The sequence below is a fragment of the Tenrec ecaudatus genome, chromosome 5 (assembly GCF_050624435.1).
Source record: "Tenrec ecaudatus isolate mTenEca1 chromosome 5, mTenEca1.hap1, whole genome shotgun sequence".
Classification (NCBI taxonomy): Eukaryota; Metazoa; Chordata; class Mammalia; order Afrosoricida; family Tenrecidae; genus Tenrec; species Tenrec ecaudatus.
The window spans coordinates 150,353,654-150,374,212 of record NC_134534.1 but is presented as its reverse complement, the minus strand read 5'-3'; the positions used below and the strand labels follow the sequence as shown (position 1 = coordinate 150,374,212).

General features: G+C 45.1%; 1 protein-coding gene and 2 pseudogenes across 1 annotated transcript in view; 2 read left to right on the top strand and 1 right to left on the bottom strand.

Annotated features, from left to right (window-relative positions):
* Positions 1 to 734: 734 nt before the first annotated feature.
* LOC142449285 (large ribosomal subunit protein uL23-like) lies at positions 735 to 1,481 on the bottom strand (annotated as a pseudogene).
* A 797-nt stretch (positions 1,482 to 2,278) lies between these two features.
* LOC142448980 (farnesyl pyrophosphate synthase pseudogene) lies at positions 2,279 to 3,370 on the top strand (annotated as a pseudogene).
* An 8,032-nt stretch (positions 3,371 to 11,402) lies between these two features.
* Positions 11,403 to 20,559, top strand: part of C5H3orf20 (chromosome 5 C3orf20 homolog) — a 104,941-nt gene continuing 95,784 nt past the window's right edge. Inside the window, exons 1-2 of the mRNA XM_075550893.1 lie at positions 11,403 to 11,880; positions 13,659 to 13,799. Of these exons, the coding sequence (XP_075407008.1) occupies positions 11,403 to 11,880; positions 13,659 to 13,799 (619 nt within the window). The remainder of the gene's footprint in view (positions 11,881 to 13,658; positions 13,800 to 20,559) is intronic.

Sequence of the window (20,559 nt, the reverse complement as noted above, 5' to 3'; positions counted from 1 at the left end):
CCTACTAGTGTTTGAAATACAAGTGACCTACCTTCTAGCCTTGCAGCAACACGCAAGCTACCACAATATAGCAAACTGACAGACAAGCAGTGGATGTTTACCGCTAGGAAACCTTAATATTGTGAAAATGCCAATAATATTAACAAAAGTACTAACAAAAGTCAGTTAAAGCTATTGCAATCTCGATCCAGATTGTGGCATCATTTTTTAAATGGTTGCAAAAACAAACCACTAGGTTTATATATAAAAGAAAGAGACTTTGGATAAGAAAGTACTGGCAATGGAGAATAAAGTACAACGTCTCATTTTGGAGGAAGCCTTATAAACAACCTGTGATATATGCAGATGACACAACCTGGCTGCTGAAATTGAGGAGAATTTGAGGCACTTGCTGATGAAAACCAAGGATTACAGCCTTCACTGAATATAATTCCATATAAAGAAAACCACAATCCTCACAGCTGAACCAATAGGTAACACCGCAATAAATGGAGAACATATTCTAGTTTCCAAGGATTTCATCGTCGATCCCAAATCAATGCCCATGCAAGCAACAGTCAAGAGATAAAACCATGCATTGGGTAAATTTTCTGTGCAATATTGTACAGAAAAATAACGAAGAGCAAGGCTGTCACTTTGAGAACTAAGGTGCACGTGACTCAAGTCATGGTATTTCCTTTCTTTTTTATAATATTGAAAAAGTTTATATTTAGCATTAGCCAGCTGGGCTCAGTTTAGATGGTTCCTATTTTGTTGGCAGCATCTGAAGCGTCATAGTCAGGAGCCAGTCGAACATACGCCTCCTTCTCCCCGTCAGGCCTGATCAAGGTGTTGACCTTGGCTACGTCAATGTCATAGAGCTTCTTCACAGATGGTTTGATCTAGTGTTTGTTGTGTTTGACATCTGCAATGAACACAAGTGTGCTGTTATCTTTGATGTTCTTCATGGCAGACTCTGTGGTCAAGGGGAACTTGATGGCATGATGGTCCAGTTTATTTTTCCTGGGGTGCTCTTACGAGGGTGTTTGGGCTGCCTTCTCCGTCTCAGGGTCTTGGGCTGCCAGAAGGTGGGTGACGTGCGGCTCTTTTTGTATGTGTGGCTGCGGACGCCTTTCAACACGGCCTTCTTGGCTTTTAAAGCCTTTGCTTTGGCTTCCGTCTTGGGAGGGGCAGGAGCTTCCTTCTTGTCTTTGGCGCCATCTTGGTGAAAAGGGTCTCCTGAGTCACGTCTTGGTATTTTCAGTTCCCTTATTTGCCTGTGAAGGTTGGATATTGGCTGAGGAAGACTGAAGGAGAACCAATGCATTTGCGTTACCATGCAGGCAGAGAATATTGACAATACCACGAACTGCCAAGAGAACAAACAAATCTGTCTTGAAAGAAACACAGCTAGAATTCTCCTCGGAAACAAGGATGTTGAGACTTCGTCTCAACTATCTGGACATGTTACCAGAAAGAGACCGGTCCCCGGAGAAGGACATCACGCTTGGTAAAATGGAAGGGCAGCAAAAAAGAGGAAAACCCTTACAAGACCAATTGACACCGTGGCTGCAGCAAGGGGCTCACAGACGGCAACAGCGGTGATGATGGCACTGGGCGGGGCAACGTTTCCTTCTGTTGGACGGGGTCCCTGTGAGCTGGAACCACGTCAGTGGCGCCTGACAACAACCAAACCGACTACACAGCCACCGCCGTCCAAACAGGCTGGGACTGGGCAGCCATCGGGATTGATACTGACACATCGAGAGCTCGGGGTACATATACACCAATGGGCAGCTGATCTTTGACACGAAGGCAAAATGCGTTAAATGGAGAAGAGGCAGTCTCTTTTTAATGACTCATGCTGACAAAACCATATACTCATTTCAGAAAAAGGAAACAGGACCTCTATCTCACCCCGTGTACACAAATGAATTCAGGATAGAACAGAGCCCTAAACCTCCAACTAGGAAGATCGCACACAGACACACAAGGACGATCTTAAGTGCCCCGTTATGTAGCATAATTACACTATCAAACATGACCGAATCACATAAACAATGGAAAACAAGTGAGATGACTAGCACTTTCTAGAAATTAGATATTTGTGTCCATCAGAAGATTTCACCCAAAGAGTAAAAGGCCCAGAAACTGGTAGCTTTTTTTTTTTTTTTGCAATGGCCTATCCAGCAAGAGGCTAATCTCTGGAATTTATAGAAAGCTTCAAGACCTCAATAAGGAAAAGCCAAATGATCCAATTTTAAAACGGGCAGAGAATGACCAAGCAGAACGAGCATCCTGGAATAGAGCATGCTGCTCCTCTCCCGAAATGAACGGAGACCAGACAGCGGACGCTCATGCCCAAGAAAAGCAGCATTTCACCCCCCACTTCTCCCACGTGCTCGAAGTGCTGACTGAGGATGAGCTGGGTCCCGAGACGGGAGACGCTGTTGCCTGGCTCAGGAGGGTCCTGGAGTACAACGTCATCGGAGGCAAGTACAACCGAGTGTGACGGCGGTGGCTGTGTTCCAGGCGCTGGGGGAGCCCGGGAAGCAGGAGGCTGACAATCTGCAGCGGGCCTGGACTTTGGGCTGGTGGGTCGAGTTGCTCCAAGCTTTCCTCTGACACAGGATGCCGGAATGGATTCATCCCTCACCCGCCGGGGCAGCCCTGCTGGTACCAGAAGCCAGGCATAGGTCTGGATGCCATCAATGAGGCCAGGCTGCTGGCATCCTGTGTTTACCGCCTGCTGAAGCTCCACTGCCCGGGGGCAGACCTGCTACCTGAGCCTGCTCGAGCTCTCCCTGGAGGGTTCCTTCCTATCAGGCTGAGATGGGACAGGCCCTGGACCTCATCACTGCCCCCAGGGCAATGCGGATATCTCAGCAGGTTTACCCTAAAGAGGTACAAATCCATTGTCAAGTACAAGACCTCATTCTACTGCTTTTACCACCCAGTCACTGCTGCCATGTACATGGCGGGCACTGACGGGGAGAAGGAGCATGCCAATGCCAAGCAGATCCTTCTGGAGATGGGCGTGTTCTTTCAGATCCAGGATGATTACCTGGACCTCTTTGGTGACCTCAGTGTGAGGGGCAAGGTTGGCACTGACATCCAAGGCAACAAAAGCAGCTGGCTGGTAGTTCAGTGCCTACAGCGCGCCTCTTTGGAGCAGCACCCGGTGCTGCAGGAGAATGACAGGCAGAAGAAAGCAGAGAAGGTGGCACAGGTGAAGGCCCTGGACGAAGAGATGGAGCTGCTGGCCGTGATCCAATCGTATAAGGCAGCCAGCTTCTGCAGCCTCGTGAGCTTCATCGAGCAGTGCGCCACGCCACTGCCGCCCTCCACCTTCTTGGGGCTGGCACACAAGATCTACACCCGGCAAAAGTGACCTGGAGCCTGGGAGGGCAGGCCTCAGCAAATTATTGATTAACCTTCAACAACAACAAATGGGCAGAGAACAAGGACAAACATTTCACCAAAGAAGGCATCAGACAGCCAACAAACATATGGATAAATGTTCTTGAAAATTAGACATCTGAGAGTTGTAAATCAAATCAAAACAATAGCTTTCATCATCCAAACCCACTGCCATCAGGTCAATTCCTACTCAGCGACCTTGAAGGCCAGAGTAGTACTGCTCTATAGGGTATTCAAGATGGTGATCTGTGTGGGGGCAGGCAGCCTCATCTTTCTCCTGTCGCACTGGATGGGTTTGAACTACCAATTTTGCAGTTAGCATCCCAATGTTTTCCTCACTGTGTTCCCAGTTATCCTTAAGAGCAAATTTCAAAACAACAGAAAACAATTCTCACTGAGGCTGTGGATAGCTGGAACTCCCACACACTGCTGGTGAGATTGTAAAATGGTACTTGCTTAGAAAGTTGGAGATTGTAAGACCCTATAACCCAGCAATCCCTTTACTTGGTGTGTAGACTAGAGAAATAAGAGCTGGCACATGTGCACATTCATGTTGATTGCAGCACGATTCATAATAGCAAACACGATGTTCACTAGAAGACTGGATACGCAAACTGTGGCACGTACAAACAATGACAAACAAGGGAATACTATGCAAAATTAAAAAGAACACTTCAGCAGGTGTGTCAACCCAGAGGACACTATCCTGAATAAAATTAGTCAACCTCGAAAGGACAATTATTGTATGAGACTACTGTTGTAAAAAGTTAAGAGAAGGGTTTCACACTTGTGTTAAGCTATGTGGACTTCAGAAACAAATTCAGACACTCAGACGTGTGTAAGAGAGAGTTTTATATCAAAGAGCAAGTGTATATTGAGAAAACATCCCAGCCCAGTCCAGATCAAGTCCATTAGTCCGATATTAGTCCATATGTCTGATACGAGTCTGTAAATTCCTTTTCAGACTCACACAGCCATGCAATGATGCCGAATGCAGGAAAGTCTTGTGGATCCAGTGGTGGTGGAAGCATCTCAGCATTGGCATGGATGTGGCTCCTCCAGCTCCAGGGATCAGGTTCCATCGGCTTAGCTCCATGTGTTTTATCATCAGGAAGATGAAGCAGAGAGTGTATCTGACCTCCAGTGAGCTATTTATTTTTGTAGTGCCTCCAAATGAGGTCATCAAGCTGTGACCTGGTTGACAGTCTACACGCCACCCCTTCACTCTTCATAGTCTCAAGTTGATGCCATATTATGTAACTACCACAACATTAAAATAACTAACTATTCTCTGATAATTTCCAGAGGTGGGCGTCCATGGAAGAGCCTCTTTTGGGCTAGAGCATAGGCATGTGCTGATGGATGAAAGGAAGGCAGTGGAGAAAAAGAAGGAAGCAGCAGACATGATGGAGGCAAGGGAACATATTGGGAGGAGTGCAAGACTTGCAGACCACACAAGTTGTTGTTGTTGTTGTTAGGTGTCCTTGAGTCCGTTCCAACTCGTAGCAACTCTTTGAACAGAAGGACGCATCACCGGTCCTGCACCATTTCCACAGTTGTTGTGTTTGAGCCCATGGTTGCAGCCACTGTGTCCACCCATCTCGTCGAAGGCCTCCCTCTTTTTCGCTGCCCCTCTACCTCACCAAGCACGATGTCCTTCTCCAGGACGGGTTTCTCCTGACAACATGTCCAAAGCCAGACAGTCTCATCATCCTTGCCTCTGAGGAGCATTCTGGTTGTACTTCTTCCAAGGCCGGTTTGTCTGTCTGTTTTGGCAGCCCATGGTACTTTCCATATTCTTGACCAGTACCAGAGGCAAACACTGTTATATACACTATCCTGTGATAATGGTGATCTACGTGGACAGGCAAGCGACTGAGTGGATGTGGGAGGGAGAGTGGAAGTATACTCATGGACATGTGTAGATCTCACAGAGCATATTTTTATATGTGTTTACTTTTGCTGCAAATCTATTCCTAAAGTTGATGAAGCAGGCCAGAGTGATGGGGTTCTTTGTGACAAAATCATATAGACCTTTACTAAACAAAAATATCAAAATGTGAAGCTGTTATTTCTCAACATCTCCTCTATCGAGGCCTATGCACCTCTGAGGGTGGTGTTTCCATCTCCAAAACCGTTCCTTGAAGAATCATGCACGTTTCACAAATGACAGGTTGGGCACACTCACGGGACTCAGACTGTGCTCCTTTGAAATGTTCTTTGAATGTCGAGGGACAGAGTGTGAAGGGGCGAGATTTGGGCTGTGCAGTGGGTGGGTAAGCTTGACAATGCAGTTGGCCTAGGACAGCCCTTACCACTCTTGAAGAATGAGCAGGTGTAATGTTGTGATGGGCGGGGATGCCTTGACACACGTACCTGGGCTTTGCTTCATCCACGCAGTTGTCAATTTTCTTAAAACTTTTCATATTAAATGCCCATGATGATCCTGCACCCTTTGAGAAAATATACCAACATGACCACTTTGGGATCACAAAAAGTCACCAGAATCTTCGGAGCTGACCACTCTGTGTTGCGTTTAACGTGTCCAGCAGATCCCCTTGGAAGCCACCGTTTTGGTTGAACCTGTCTTTGGAAGGCGCGCTACCAAGCCTCAGACAGGTGTCTATAGAGAGGATGTGCTGCAGTCACTGTGAATCCATTTTGCGCAGAATGAACGTGTGCATGTGCAAACTGGAACTCTTAACATACTTTTCAACTAACCTTCCTATGTCCTAATAAATTAGGCAGATGGTCTGTGCATTTAAGTTCTTCAAAAACAGTATTCGAATCTGAAAGAAAAGCTCCACTAAAGAAGCTGAACAAATGGTCCAGAGGCTAAGCACACGAAAAGATGCAGAACATCATCACCCCAAACCACCCGAACTCACTGCCATAGCGTCAATACGGACTAATCGACAACCCTGCAGACAGAGGAGAGCAGCGCCTCTGAGTTGCAGACTGTGCATCTCCACGGGAGTAGAGAGCCTCATCTTTCCTCTCAAGGAGTGGCTGGTGTTTTTGAACTGCTGACCTCGTGGTCAGTAGTCTCTCTCTCTCTAAATCATTTTACTGGGGGCTCTTACAGCTCTGAGAACAATCCTTACATCGATTGTATCGAGCATATTTGTACATTGGTTGCCATCATAATTTTCAAAACATTTTCTTTCTACTTGAGCCCTTCACATCAGCTCCTCTTTTCCCCCTCCTCCCCCACCCTCTCACCTTCGTGATCCCTTGATAAATTATAAATTACTATTGTTTTCATATTCTTCACATCTGCTGTTTCCCCTCACCCACGTCTGTTGTTTGTTCCCTGGCAAGGGTGGTGGTGGTTATAAATCGATCATCGTGATTGGTTTCCCCTGTCTCCCCCTTCTCCCCACACCTTCCCCCTACCCTCATGCTATCGCTACGGCCATTATTATTCCTGAGGGGTTTATCTGTCCTGGATTCCATGTGTTGAGAGTTTTTAATCTGTGCCAGCCAGTGTACATGCTCCGCTCTAGCTGAGTTTGCAAGTTAGAACTGGGCCATGATAGAGGGGGTGGGGAAGGAAGCATTAAATAACTAGAGGAATGTTGTATTTTTGTGGGTGCTATACCCTTACTGGCTCATCCCTTCCTTATGACCCTTCTGTGAGGGGCTATCCACTTGTCTACAGATGGGCTTTGGGTCTCCATTCTGCGCTCCCCGCCCCCCGCCCCCATTCATACCAACATGAGTGTTTGTTTTGGGTCTTCTGATGCCTAATACCAGATCTGGTTGACACCTCATGATCGCACAACTTGGTTGCTTCTTCTTTGAGGGTTTTGTTGCTTCCCTGCTAGATGGCTGCTTGTTTAACTCCAATCTTTTAAGACCCCAGATGTTATATCTTCTAATAGCTTGGCTCCATCAGCTTTCTTCACCACATTTGCTTATGCACCCATTTTGACTTCAGCATTTGTGTCGGAAGAGTGAGCACCACACAGTGTCAGGATAGTAGAACAAAGTGTTCTTGCATTGAGGGAGGACTGGAGTAGAGACCCAATGTCTGTCTGCCACCTTAATACTTAACATGTAAATTTATGTAGATAGATCTAAATCCCTATAATTATGTATTAATACATATATATATACATGCCTGTATTTAGTTCTCTATAAATGCCTTTTGCTTCCTACTTCTTTCCTTCTTTCCCACTATCATGCTTGACCTTCATTCAATTCTCAGTAATTCCTCTCAGCTACAGTGAACTTGCTCAAACTCCACCAGGCATTCTACACCCTCATAGCCATCAATTTTTTATCTCTTGTTCCCTTGTTCCTGGTTTTGTTGGATACCCCCTTCCTTTCCCCCACATCCCCTTCTCCCCTGTCCCCCCAGAACCATTGGTCCCATTGTTTTCTCCTCAAGATTGTTTATCTTGCTTATCTTATATAGATAGACATGAAAAAAATGGAAGAAGAAGAAGAAAGAAAGAAAGAAGCCTATAAATAGTTCCAGGTCTGTCTGCTGACCCTTATGTATATTTTCTGATTGAGTCTTATGAGGTGCCAAGCCCTGCCCTCTGAATCTGAAGGCTATTTTCGGAGTTCCTTGAAGCTTTGTTGCTTTGCTTCCATGGTGCTCTGTTGCACCCCCTTTGTGTTTATCCCTGGTGTGGGGGTCAGACTGGAGTGGTCCATCTCTTAACTCACTCTGCCAACACACTCATTCCTTAGTCATTAGGGAAATGCAAATCAAAACTACAAATACTACTTCCTATCCACTAGGATGGCTAGAAGAAAAAAAGGCATAATCACAAATGTTGATGAGACTATGGAGACATCAGCGCACTGAAGGGAATGTAAATGACACAGTCACACCTGACAGCTCCTCAGTAGGTTAAAAGAGCCAGCAGATTCCACCGTTAGATCTATTTCTATGACAAGGAAAACATATGTCCTCATGAACACATACAGGAATAGCATCATTATTCATCATTTCAAACGGTCATAAACTGATGAATACATAAACAAAATGTGATGTAGCCACACCGTGGAATATACAGCCACACAGCACTAAAAGAAACAAAGTACTGATCCATGCTGTGGCAGGGAGGAGCCTCAGAAACGTAATGTTGAGTGAAAGCAGCCAAACACAGGATCACATATTGTTGGGTTCCATTTATATGAAATGTCCAACGCAGGCAAATCTATAGAGTCAAGAGGTAGGTTAGCTGTTGCTGGGCAGAGGGAACTAGTGATGGCGAATGGTTATGGAGTTTCTTTTGAGAGAGATGAAAATGCCCAAAGTTAAACAGTGGTGTTGGTTGCATGACTGCGAACATACAAAAAACCGTTGTTATATTTATTAAAAAAGGGTTATTTGTATACCATGTGAAAAGTAGCTTGATCTCAATAAAACTATTTTTTGAATGAGCTTATATCTGTTCTTAAGACACAGCTTCAAAATTAATCTCAAAAGAATAGAATTGGTGGGAGTGGGGAGAAATTGCTCAAAGTAGTCCACATTTCCAAGAGTGTAGTAGTTGTATTCTCTTCATCGGGGACCTGGCTTAAAACAAAACAAAACCTGCCCTATGGTGAGGGTCATATGCCTCTGGCTGGTTGTCCAGCTCACAGACATTCTGAGTAGTTTCTTTGTTCTATAACTTATCATTGACAACACGGATCTATTTTCTGGAGCCTCCATAGCTGCATAATTGAAATGTCAGAGAGTCAGCAAATAGGCTTAAGAAGTTGCTTTATCTGCACACCAGAAGGGTTTTCGGGGGGCTTGTTCTATGCAACTTTTGTTAGCTGGAAATTGTATAGCTCATAGATGAACAGAGGCAACGGGAAAGCGATGAAGTAATGCCATGAGTAATGCCATGTCTGGAAGAGTCTCTGCACCAGGAGTCTGTAGACAGATGACTCTATGTCTAAGCCTGACTCCTTGTCAGTAATCTCAAACTCACTGCCCTGTCAGCTCCAACGCATAGAAGTAGAACGGTGGATTTATGAAGCTGCAAATCTTCACAGAAGCAGACCACCTTGCCTCCCTCACTCAGAAGAAATAGTGAATTCAAACCTGCGACCTTGCAATTAGCAGCCCGTGGTAGTTACATAGTTTCTTGTCAACTTGAGGATATTAAGAGTGAAAGGACGGAGTCTAGTTTGTCAATCAGGTCACAGCCTGATGATGTCTCTTTGTGAGTATGGCCTTCTCATGAGGATTCTGGGAGCTTCCTCTCTTTCTCCGGGGAGGTGGGACACACACCCTCTGCTTCACCTTTCTGTTGACAAGCTACATGGAGCCACACTGATGGCAGCCAGAGCCCTGAAGCTGGAGGAGACACATGGAGCTTCATGCCAGCACCAAGAGTCTTCCACCGCCACTGGATCCACAAGACTTTTCATCCACTGACCTATGATCTTCCTGCATTCGGCATCATTGTATGTGCTGTGTGAGTCTGAAAGGAATTTATAGACGACTAGTATTGGATGTATGGACTAATATCAGACTTATGGACTTGATCTGGACTGGGCTGGGATGCTTTCTCAATATTCAACTGCTCTCTGATAGAAAGCTCTCTCTCACACATATATGAGTGTCTCTGGTTTGTTTCTTTAGTCAACCAGGACCAACATACAGCCCAATTCGTAACCCAGTACACCAGTAGAGCTCCTCAGGAAAGAAGGAAAAACCGTGCCCTTCTTCTCACAGCGTTCTCACACACAACCATGCCCCTGAGCCTGCTTTGTAAAACAGAAGGTGGGTCATAATGGCATGTCAGGCAGACTAGAAGCTGTTCCAGTAACAAGTCAAGCTTTGAAAAGTGGAAACTACTTGTCTGGCTGGAGGAGACATCTATAAACTCAGTGAGGAGGGGTTGTCAGGAAGGAAGGGGAGGCAAAGAGGGCTTGCAGTAATTGATGATTATTGTCCGAAGTCCCGGATCAGCAGTTGTCCTATGTTGGCACCAGGTATGATGGTTGCCAAGGCAGGGTTGTTGTAGTGAAACAACAGGGAACTATGGGGGCCCTGCAGGGACCTACTGACAAAGGCCATTGGAGGAGGGGCTGGACCCCTTGCTCATAAGCATCCCTTGGATCAGGCTTATGTGTTCCAGGTTCTTGTACCTCTCTGACAGACGCTCATGTTCTCATAACACCCCTTCGAAATTAAAAGGGGTATAAAAGCTCTCATTTTGTGTAGCACAAGATCAAGAGGTAATTCTTAGCGCCTTTCCGTAATTCTGCGTAAGGTGGGAAAGCGTTGATGATAGTTCATCAATTTTATCATTTGTCTGTTTCACATCTTACCCTCGTTGAAATTGTGATGTGTTTTGCAGGCAATGGCATCTTACCTTCATTCTGTCTGTTTTGTAAGATTGTGCAGCTTAAAGTCAAGGACATCTAAAATTTGACGCCATATGGTAAACTATATTAGTCATTGAATTAAGAAAGAGATTGTCTATTTATTCTTTCCTAGTTGCCGCCCGTTTGGCACACCTGTTGAATAATGGTCTACGTCTGCTTTTGCATCACACGCAGGACTTTCAGCATCACCTTTCTCCAAAGTCAATAAAACATGCTTTTGTCTTTTCAGGATTTTCACTGATAGACGACAAGCAGATCTCCCATCCTCAGCCCTTGAACTACACAAGGTGCAGTGGAACCTCCCTCCCTCCCTCCTCCCCCCCCCCCCCAAGCCCTCCTCTCCCTCCAGCCACCAGGGTATGGCGCCACTGGAAGCTTTCCTGAGATCACACTGTATAGTCATCGCCTAGCACGTCCCAAAGTCACCCACTGCTCTGCCTGGGGCTACCAGAGAGAAGCATCCAGCTGGAGTGGGACCACAGCCTCAATGACCTGTGAAGGCCATTTCAGCACTTCCCTCCTACCTGTCTCCAAGGCTTTACCTTAGGGAGGGGCCTGTGCTCTCATTCACCTCACAGACTGCTCTGACTGTTTATAGCTGGTGGTTCCTCTTGTCTGAGATGGACGGAATTATCTAGCAGGATGCAGTCTCTAACAACATGAATGAGGGGAAAAGCAACCAAGAATTGTACCAACAATACTCTGCCATGGCCCCCAAGTTGCTGGCCCACGTCTCCAGACTCCTCATCATCTGCAGGAACTCAGGCATCCATGTACCCAAGGGCATCAGGAACATTTTTGAATTCACGTGGGAGGAGCTCATCACTGACCCAATGGTGCCTACCCCATCCAATATCTTAGGCTTGGAGATCAATCTGGGACCACCTCCTACACTTGTAGAATTGGTCCCCATGCAGAATCCCACTCAGAAGAAATCAACACCACTAGTAGCACCACCACCACCACCGTCCCTGCAAACATCCACTAGTGCAAGCAAGCGTCCCTTCCCCATTCCTACGCAGACGCGTACAGCAAACACCGGTCAGGAGACACTGCACAAGTTTCAGCGGCAGTCCATCCACTTGCTGACAGAGCTCCTCACTCTGAAAATGAAGGCCATGGTGGAGTCTGCATCGGGTAAGGCTGCGCGCACGCGTGTGTGTGTCTGCTATATATATAATTGATTGATAATATATATTATCCTAATATACCTATTAGAATGAGCTAGAAATCAGTGACAATCATGAATCTACTTTAGGAGTTGAATTCCTTCCCATGACTACATTCAAGAATCATCCTTTCACCCATTTCTGTTCTATTTTTTCTTTCTTTCTTCCAACTTGGGGTAGCTCTGATCAGAAGATCAATAGTTGTCTTCGTTTCCTGGGGTTACTATAACAAAGTTCTACAAGGTGGATGGCTATAAAGACTGGGAATATATTGTCTGACAGTTATGGAGACTAGAAGCTGGAATCCAGGGCAATGACAGAGCCAGGCTCTCTGTCAACTCCAGGGGCAGGCCCTTCCTTGTCTCTTTAGATTCTGGTAGCCCTACGCACTTGTTGGCTTTCCATGGCGTGTAGATGCATCGATCTTCACATAGCATCGCTTCCTGTGGGAACTCTGTCTCCTTTTTATAAGGGTAGACACCACTCAAACAACATTAGGACCTACCCTACTCTGTTATGATCTCATTAAGTTAGGTAATAACAGCTTCAAAAGAAGGCCCTATAGCCAAACAGGGGTTGAGGTGCACAAGCCAATCCACAGCAGTCCTGGCAAATAGTGTCAGGTCGGAGAAATTGAAGGGAGGAGTTGGTGGCCATTATTCAGAGAGAGAGAGAGAGAGAGAGAGAGAGAGAGAGAGAGAGAGAGAGAGAGAGAGAGAGAGAGAGAGAGAGAGAGAGAGAGAGAGAGAGAGAGACCGAACGTAGGAGGCCAAGAGTGAAGATGGGAATCGGGAGACTCTGTCGCTAGGTAAGAAGACCCCAGTGGACTCAGTTGCAGGGCAGTCATGCGCACTAGGGTCCCAGATAAGAATGTCATTCTAGGACCAAAGCAGGGACCTAGAGTAGCATCAATAACTAAGCCATCTTGATGCTGCTTTATTTTAGAACCTGTAGGCCCTGGTGGCATTGTGGGCAGCTAACTGAGCGGTTGATAGTTTTTAGAGCATTAGCTGTAATTAGGGAGAAAGATGAACTGTCTCTTCCTATAAAGATTCATAGTCTCTGAAGCCCTATAGAGAGATCTCTGGTGGAACAATAGTTACGAGTTGGGCTGTGATCAGCAAGGTCTGCAGTTCAAAACCAGAAGCTCCAAGGGACAAAGATCAGGCTTTCCACTCCAGAAAGAATTACATTCTTGAGAACCCACAGGGACAGTTCTATCCTGTTCTATAAAGTCATAATGAGGCAGAATTGACTCAATGACAGTTAGTTTGTTTATTTTTGGCAGCCCTTTATGGGGTCCCTATGAATCAGAATTGACAACATGGCAGTAGGTTTATTTTATAGGCCAATTGGAACCACGGTGGTGCAGCTGTGAAAAGGCTCAGCTGCTAACCAAAGGTTGGAGGTTCAAACCACCCGCAGCTCTTGACTTAGGGAGAAAGATGTGACTGCCTGCTTCTGTAATGATTTACAACCTTGGGAACCTTATGGGGCAGTTCTATTGTCCTATCATTTTGCTATGAGACACAATCAACCTGATGGCAAGGAATACAGGCCTTTGGGCAGGAATAAACAAGGGTAAGGGGGAGAGGGAGCAAAGGGCCCCTGAGAGAGCTTGAGTGTTTGAGACCCTTTCATTAGAAGTCCACTCAAGTTTGCGTACTCTAGGAGTAGAGCTTCCTTTTCTGCAAGTAGCAGCCCTGTGCTGGGATGAGAATGTGTTGCCTATGATGATTCATTTAGTAGGTGCCAACCCCCTGGACGTCACAAGACGCTTTGTGGAGGCCAGCCAGCTTCTCCATCTCAGCGCCAAGGAGATGGCCTTTGACTACTTGGTCAACACAATCGGGAGAAGTGGCTATAGCGGTGGACATTTGAGGAAAAGTGAGTACCTGAGTGTCAGTCTTTAGGTTAAAAAGTTCCATCAATCCAACAAGAGTGCAGTGAAAGGTAAGACTCCCGAGTACCAGTCTGACATTTCCTAGCGTGGTAGTGGGTGTGCAACCATAGAGACTGGGACACTACAGGGAAGTGTGTGCGCTGGTGCTGCTACTATGGAGCATAATTTGGCAGCATCTACCAAATGGGAAATGTTTACACTTCACCACCCAGCAGTTTCTTTCCTAGGTCAATTCCTGGAGCTGTGCTTTTCAAACTACCTGTGGTGAGGGAATGTTTTTGTCCGTTTTATTTATTTATTTATTTAAATTTATTCTTTTTTTTTTTTTTTAAACATTAGGGGCTCATACAACTCTTATCACAATCCATACATATACATACATCAATTGTATAAAGCACATCCGTACATTCTTTGCCCTAACCATTTTCAAAGCATTTGCTCTCCACTTAAGCCCTTTGCATCAGGTCCTCTTTTTTCCCCCTCCTCCCCGCTCCCCCCTCCCCCATGAGCCCTTGATAATTTAAAGATTGTTATTTTGTCATAGCTTGCCCTATCTGGAGTCTCCCTTCCCCCCCTTCTCTGCCGTCCGTCTCCCAGGGAGGAGGTCACATGTGGATCCTTGTAATCAGTTCCCCCTTTCCAACCCACTCACCCTCTACTCTCCCAGCATCGCCCCTCACACCCCTGGTCCTGAAGGAATCGTCCACCCTGGATTCCCTGTGCCTCCAGCTCTCATATGCACCAGTGTACAACCTCTGCCCTATCTAGTCCTACAAGGTAGAATTTGGATAGCCGGGCACCATCAACTTTCTTCACCACATTTACTTGTTCACCCGCTGGTTTTTGCCTACTTTGATCTCCAATTTTTTATGCATCTATTCTTTAAAAAGGACAATAAAAACTTAAAAGTGGGACTGCTAACCGATAGCCCAGCAGTTCAAACTAACCAGCTACTCTGCAGGAGCATGATGCAGTTTTCTGTGCCCATAAAGACTTGCAGCCTTGGAAATCTGAAGGGGCCGTTCTGCTTTGTCTACAGGGTTGCTGGGAGTCTGACTCAGCTCAATGGCAGTGAGTTTGCCGTTGTACGGAGCCGTGGGGGTACATGTTTGCAAAGGGCACAAGAAAGTCACTGGGGCTCATTATGAAAAAAGTATTTCAATGATGGGAAACTTCCGTGGTGAGAAAATCCAAGAAGCATATGCCAAGGAAAATGTTTTCCCATCATGAAGCATTTGCTCTTTCCTTGAGGGCTGCAAGGAATGGTCTCTATGAATTTTGTTAGAAAACCTTAGCTCCTCCACCCTTCTACGCTGGCCTTGCCCCTTTGAGTATCTTTTTGTCCCTGACACCTAAAGAACATTGAGAAGACACACAGTTTGAGTCCCTGGAGGATGCCCAAACCACCGTTTTGTTGTGATGAAAACCAGAGAGTACAGAATTCTTTGGGAAATGATTAACGAGATGGAAATACCACCTCCAGTCATGGATAGATCTAGATGGGAGATATGTCAAAACTTAATAGCTTTACATTTGAACATTTTGTTTCAAATATATTTCTATAATTTTGTAACAGTGCTTTTTGACTTACCTTTGTGTTATGCTCTACACAAACATTGTTTCCTCTTATGTGCTTCTTGCTGGGATCATTGACTCTGGTAGTTTGGACAGGCTATGTTCATGTGCTCTACATTCCCCACAATGCAAAATAACACAGAGTGGTTCTTCCTCCCGGCACCAATCCCTGAACATTGCTCTCTCTATAGCTCTGTTAATTCCTTTTAGGAGGATGGAATCATATGATATTTACACTTATGCATTGACTTATTTCACTTAGCATTGTGTCCTCCTGATCCATCTTTGTTATATATATTTTGTAAACTCAACATTATTATTTAAGTTTATGTAGTGTTCCATTGTAAATATGCATCACGTTTTGCTTCTACATTCATCCATTGAAGGGTACTTAGACTACTTAATCTATGAGCTCTCAATTATCCATCTGTCTTCTGCTATTTGTACATTTGTAGTTGTTTGTTCATCTGTTTTTCTTTCGATGAGGTTCCACAGTTACCCGCCCCCCCCCATGTTATCTTTTACAAAATTTGTAGTTTTAGGTTTAATATTTGGGGCTTTGATCCATTTTGATTTAGTTTTCATGTATGGTGTGAAGTATGGCTCCTGTTTTATTTTTTCATATGATACCCACTTTTGCCTTTACAATTATTATTATTAATAAATAATCTTATTGGGGGCTCTTACGGCAATTATAACAATCCATATATCAATTGTATCAAGCATATTTGTACATATGTTGCCTTCACCAATTTCTTTTTTAAAATTCATTTTATTGGGGGCTGGTATAATTCTTATCATAATCCATACATCCATCTATTGTGTCAAGCATATTTGTATATGTTGCCATCATCATTCTCAAAACATTTGCTTTCTGCTTGAACCATTGGTACCAGCTCCTCGTTTTTCTCCTTCCTCCCTGCTCCCCTCTCTCTCATGAAAACTTGACAATTTATAAATTATTATTATTTTGTCATATCTTACATTGTCTGACATCTCCCTTTACCCACTTTTCTTTTGTCCATCCACCAGGGAGGATGTTATATGTAGATTCTTGTAATTGGTTCCCCTTTTCCACTCCACCCTCCCGGTATCACCACTCTCAGCACTGGTCCCAAAGGGATCATCTGTCCTGGATTCCCTGTGTTCCAGTTCCTATCTGTACCAGTGTACATCCTCTGGTCTAGCCAGATTTGTAAGGTAGAATTTGGATCATGATAGTGGGGGAGGAGGAAACATTTAGGAACTAGAGGAAAGTTGTATGTTTCATTGTTGCTACACTGCACCCTGACTGACTCGTCTCCTCCCTGCCACCCTTCTGTAAAGGGATGTGTAGTTGCCTATAGATGGGTCTTAGGTCCCCAATCTGCACTCCCCTTCATTCACAGTTATATGCCTGATACCTGATCCCTTCAACGCCTTGGGATCACACAGATTGGTGTGCTTCTTTCATGTGGGCTTTGTTGCTGAGTTAGTTAGTTTATTGTGCCAACCTGGCCAATAAACACATGTGGGATTAATTGAAGGGTGGAGGGGTAAGTGGCTCGGTAAGCCTTGCCTTTTGAGTTCTTGGGTCTTTTGCTTTGTGATGGTTAACCAGGGTGCAGCTGCCTTAGCAGTTCCCAGCTTCAGTTTGCAAGGCTGACTTCCCACAAGACATCCCCAAGGAGAAGCCACATGGATCTACCCCGATGCAGTCCTGGGTGCTGGAGAAGCCCTGTGGAGACCCCTGCCAGCGCTGAGATGCTTACACATTCTCTGACTTGGCTTTCCTCTTGCAGTTGGCATCATTGCGTCTGCTTTGTGAGATGAAGCAGGACTTCCTGGATTTGTGTTGGGCATATGGGTTAATGGGTTAATGTTGGACTTGTGGGCTTGGGCAGCACTGGGTTGGGATGTTTTCTTGATGCACACTTAACATTTATATAAACCTCTCTCTTATACATGAGTTTCTGTGGATTTGTTTCTCTAAAGTACCCAGACTAACACAGTTGCTTCTCAGCTAGATGGCCACTTGTTCACCTTCAAGCCTTTAAGGCCCCAGATGCTATATCTCTTGGTAGCTGGGCAGCATCAGCTCTCTTCACCACATTTGCTTATGCACCCATTTGTCTTCAGTGATCATGTCGGGAAGATGAGTGTCATGAAATGCCAGTTTAATAGAACAAAGTTTTCTTGCATTGAGGGAGTACAGGAGTGGAGGTCCAAAGTCCATCAGCTACCTTAATACTAAACCTATAAATATATGCACATAGATCTATTTCCCCATCCTCATATATAAATATATTTACATATGTACATGCCTTTATTTAGACCTCTATAAATGCCCTTTGCTTCCTACCTCTTTCCTCTATTTCCTTTTACTTTCCTCTTATCCCACTATCATGCTCAGCCTTCATTTAGGTTTCAGTAAATCCTCTTGGTTACAATACCCTTGATCACGCCCTAACAGGCCTCCTACACCCTCCTCACCACTAATTTGGATCACTTGTTGTTCCCTTGTCCCTGGGTTTGTTAGCACCACTTCCTTTCCCCCAACCTTCTCCTCTCCCAGGCCCCGCAGGAATTGTTGGTCCTGGTGTTTTCTCCTCCAGATTGTTCACCCAGCCTATCTTATTTAGACAGACCTGCCCATCATCATTTTCAAAACATTTTCTTTCTATTTCAGCCCTTGGTATCAGCTCCTCTTTTACCCCCCTCCGCCACCCTTGATAAATTATTGTCTTCATATCCTAAAACATATGCTGTCTCCCTTCACCCAGGCTTCTGTTGTTCATCACCATCATGAGCAGGGGCTGGGGGACAGGTGAAGGGGATGGGGTAAACATCTATCATTGGGATCAGTTCTCCCTTTCTTCTCCTTCTCTCCCCACAGTCCCCTTACCCTTATGATATCACTACTCTCATTACTGTTCTTGGGGGTGGTTATATGTCCTGTTTTCCAGGTGTTGAAAGCTCTTATCTGCACCAGTGTCCAGGCTGCAGTCTAGATGGGTTTTTAAGGTAGAACTGGGATCATGATAGTTGGGGTTGGGGAGTAAGAACTAGAGGATGTTTTGTGTTTCATCAGTGCTATACTGCATTCTGGATAACTCATCCCTTGTGACCCTTCTGTGAGGGGATGTCCAATTGTCTACAGGTTGGCTTTGGGTCTCCACTCTGACCCTCCTCATTCACATGGATATGAATGTTTGTTTTGGGTCTTCTGATGTCTGATACTTGATCCTGTTGACACCTCATGCTCACATAGGTTGGTGTGCTTCTTCCATGTGGGCTTTCTTGCTTCCCTGCTAGATGGCTGCTTGTTTAATTTCAATCTTTTAAGACCCAGATGCTATGGCTTTTAATAGTCAGGCACCATCAGCTTTCTTCACCACATTTGCTTATGCACCTATTTTGTCTTCAGCGATTGTGTTGGGAAGGTGAGCATCACAGAATGCCAGGTTATTAGAACAAAGTGTTCTTGTATTGAGGGAGGACTTGAGTAGAGTACCAATGTCCATCTGTTATCTTAATACTTAACATATAAATATATGTACATAGACCTATATTCCTATCATTATAAATTAATATATTTAAATATATATGCCTATATTTATACCTCTATAATTGTCTTTACTTCCTTAATACTTTCCTCTATTTCATTTTACTTTCCTTCTGTCCCACTATCATGTTCAACCTTTATTCAACTCTCAGTAAATTCTCTTGGCTACATTGCCCTTGATCGAACCTACCAGGCATTTTATAACCTCCTCGCCATTGATTTTAGATCTCTTGTTGTTCCCCTTGTCCCTGGGTTTGTAGGCTTCCCCCTCCATTTCCCACTCCCCTCACTCTCCCTGTCCCCCACAGAACCATCAGTCCTATTGTTTTCTCCCCAGAATTGTTTATCTTGCCTATCTTACATAGATAGACATGAAAAAGAAGAGAAGAAGAAAGAAAGAAAGAAAGAAAGAAAGAAAGAAAGAAAGAAAGAAAGAAAGAAAGAAAGAAAGAGAAAGAGGTCTATAAATAGTTCCAGGTCTGTCTGCTGACCCTTATAAATGTTTTCTGATTAAGTCTAATGAGCAGCCTTCTGAGTCTGAAGTCTATTTACAGGATTCCTCGGGGACTTCGTTGCTTTGCTCCCCTTGCTGCTCTATTGCGCTCCCATCATGCTTCACTCTAGTGTGGGGTGGGTTGGGGTGGGGGAGTCAAACTAAACACAACTCCCACACTGTGTTTCCATTGCTGTTCCCTGAGTGGGGTGGATCAGTGAGGGTGTCATGTCTCGTGGTGGGGCTGGCCCTACTGTCCTCTCTGTGCCTTGACTGCTCTGAGTAGGAGTGTCGTCCTCAGGGCTTGGTGGGTCAGGATGTGGCTGTCTCTCTCTCTCTCTCTCTCTTCTTAGTTTGCTCCCATGTGGTCTGGGAAGATCCCCCTCCCCCCCTCCCCCACTAGCCCCGGGCTGTATCTTCAGTGCAATCTTCTGGGGAGGGGATCAAAGTAGCTGGGATTGGGGATGGCCTTGCTGACATATCTGTTAGTTCTGCTTCATGCCAGTATCTTGCCCTCAGGATTGGTGTACCGAGTTGAGGTCTGGTCCCTCTTTCCATTTCCTTTGGAGCCATAAACAATACCCTCCCAGTGGGTGGGTTAGTATCCTCTTTCTTTCTTTCCTTTTTTCTTTTCTGCTCCTTTTTAGTTGGCTGCCGTATGCATCCTGGGTTGGGTCTAACTCCTGCCAGAGTGCCTGGGCCTCACCCTGGGAATTTATGCATTTAGTAGTTTTTTCCCCTAAGACCCTTGTGCTTTTTAAGCTTATCTCGGTGGACTCCTCTTGTACTTATCCTTTTGTGTTTAGCTTACTTCGCTTAGGAGAATTTTCTCCAACTCTTTCCATGTGAAAATATGCTTTGTATGTTCATCCCTGCTTTTTAGGGCTGCGTAGTACTCCATTGCATGTATGTGCCAGAGTCTTTTTAATCCATTCATCCTTTGATGGAAGTTTAGGTTGTTTCCAACTCTTTGTGATTGCAAACTGTGCCATGAGGAACATTGGAGAGCAGATGTCTGGGTGTAGTCAGTTTCTTACCTCTTCTGGGTATATGCCAAGTAGGGGGTTTGCTAGGTCATATGGTAGCTTGATTTCCATTTGTTTCCGGCAATACCAAATTTATTTCCATCATG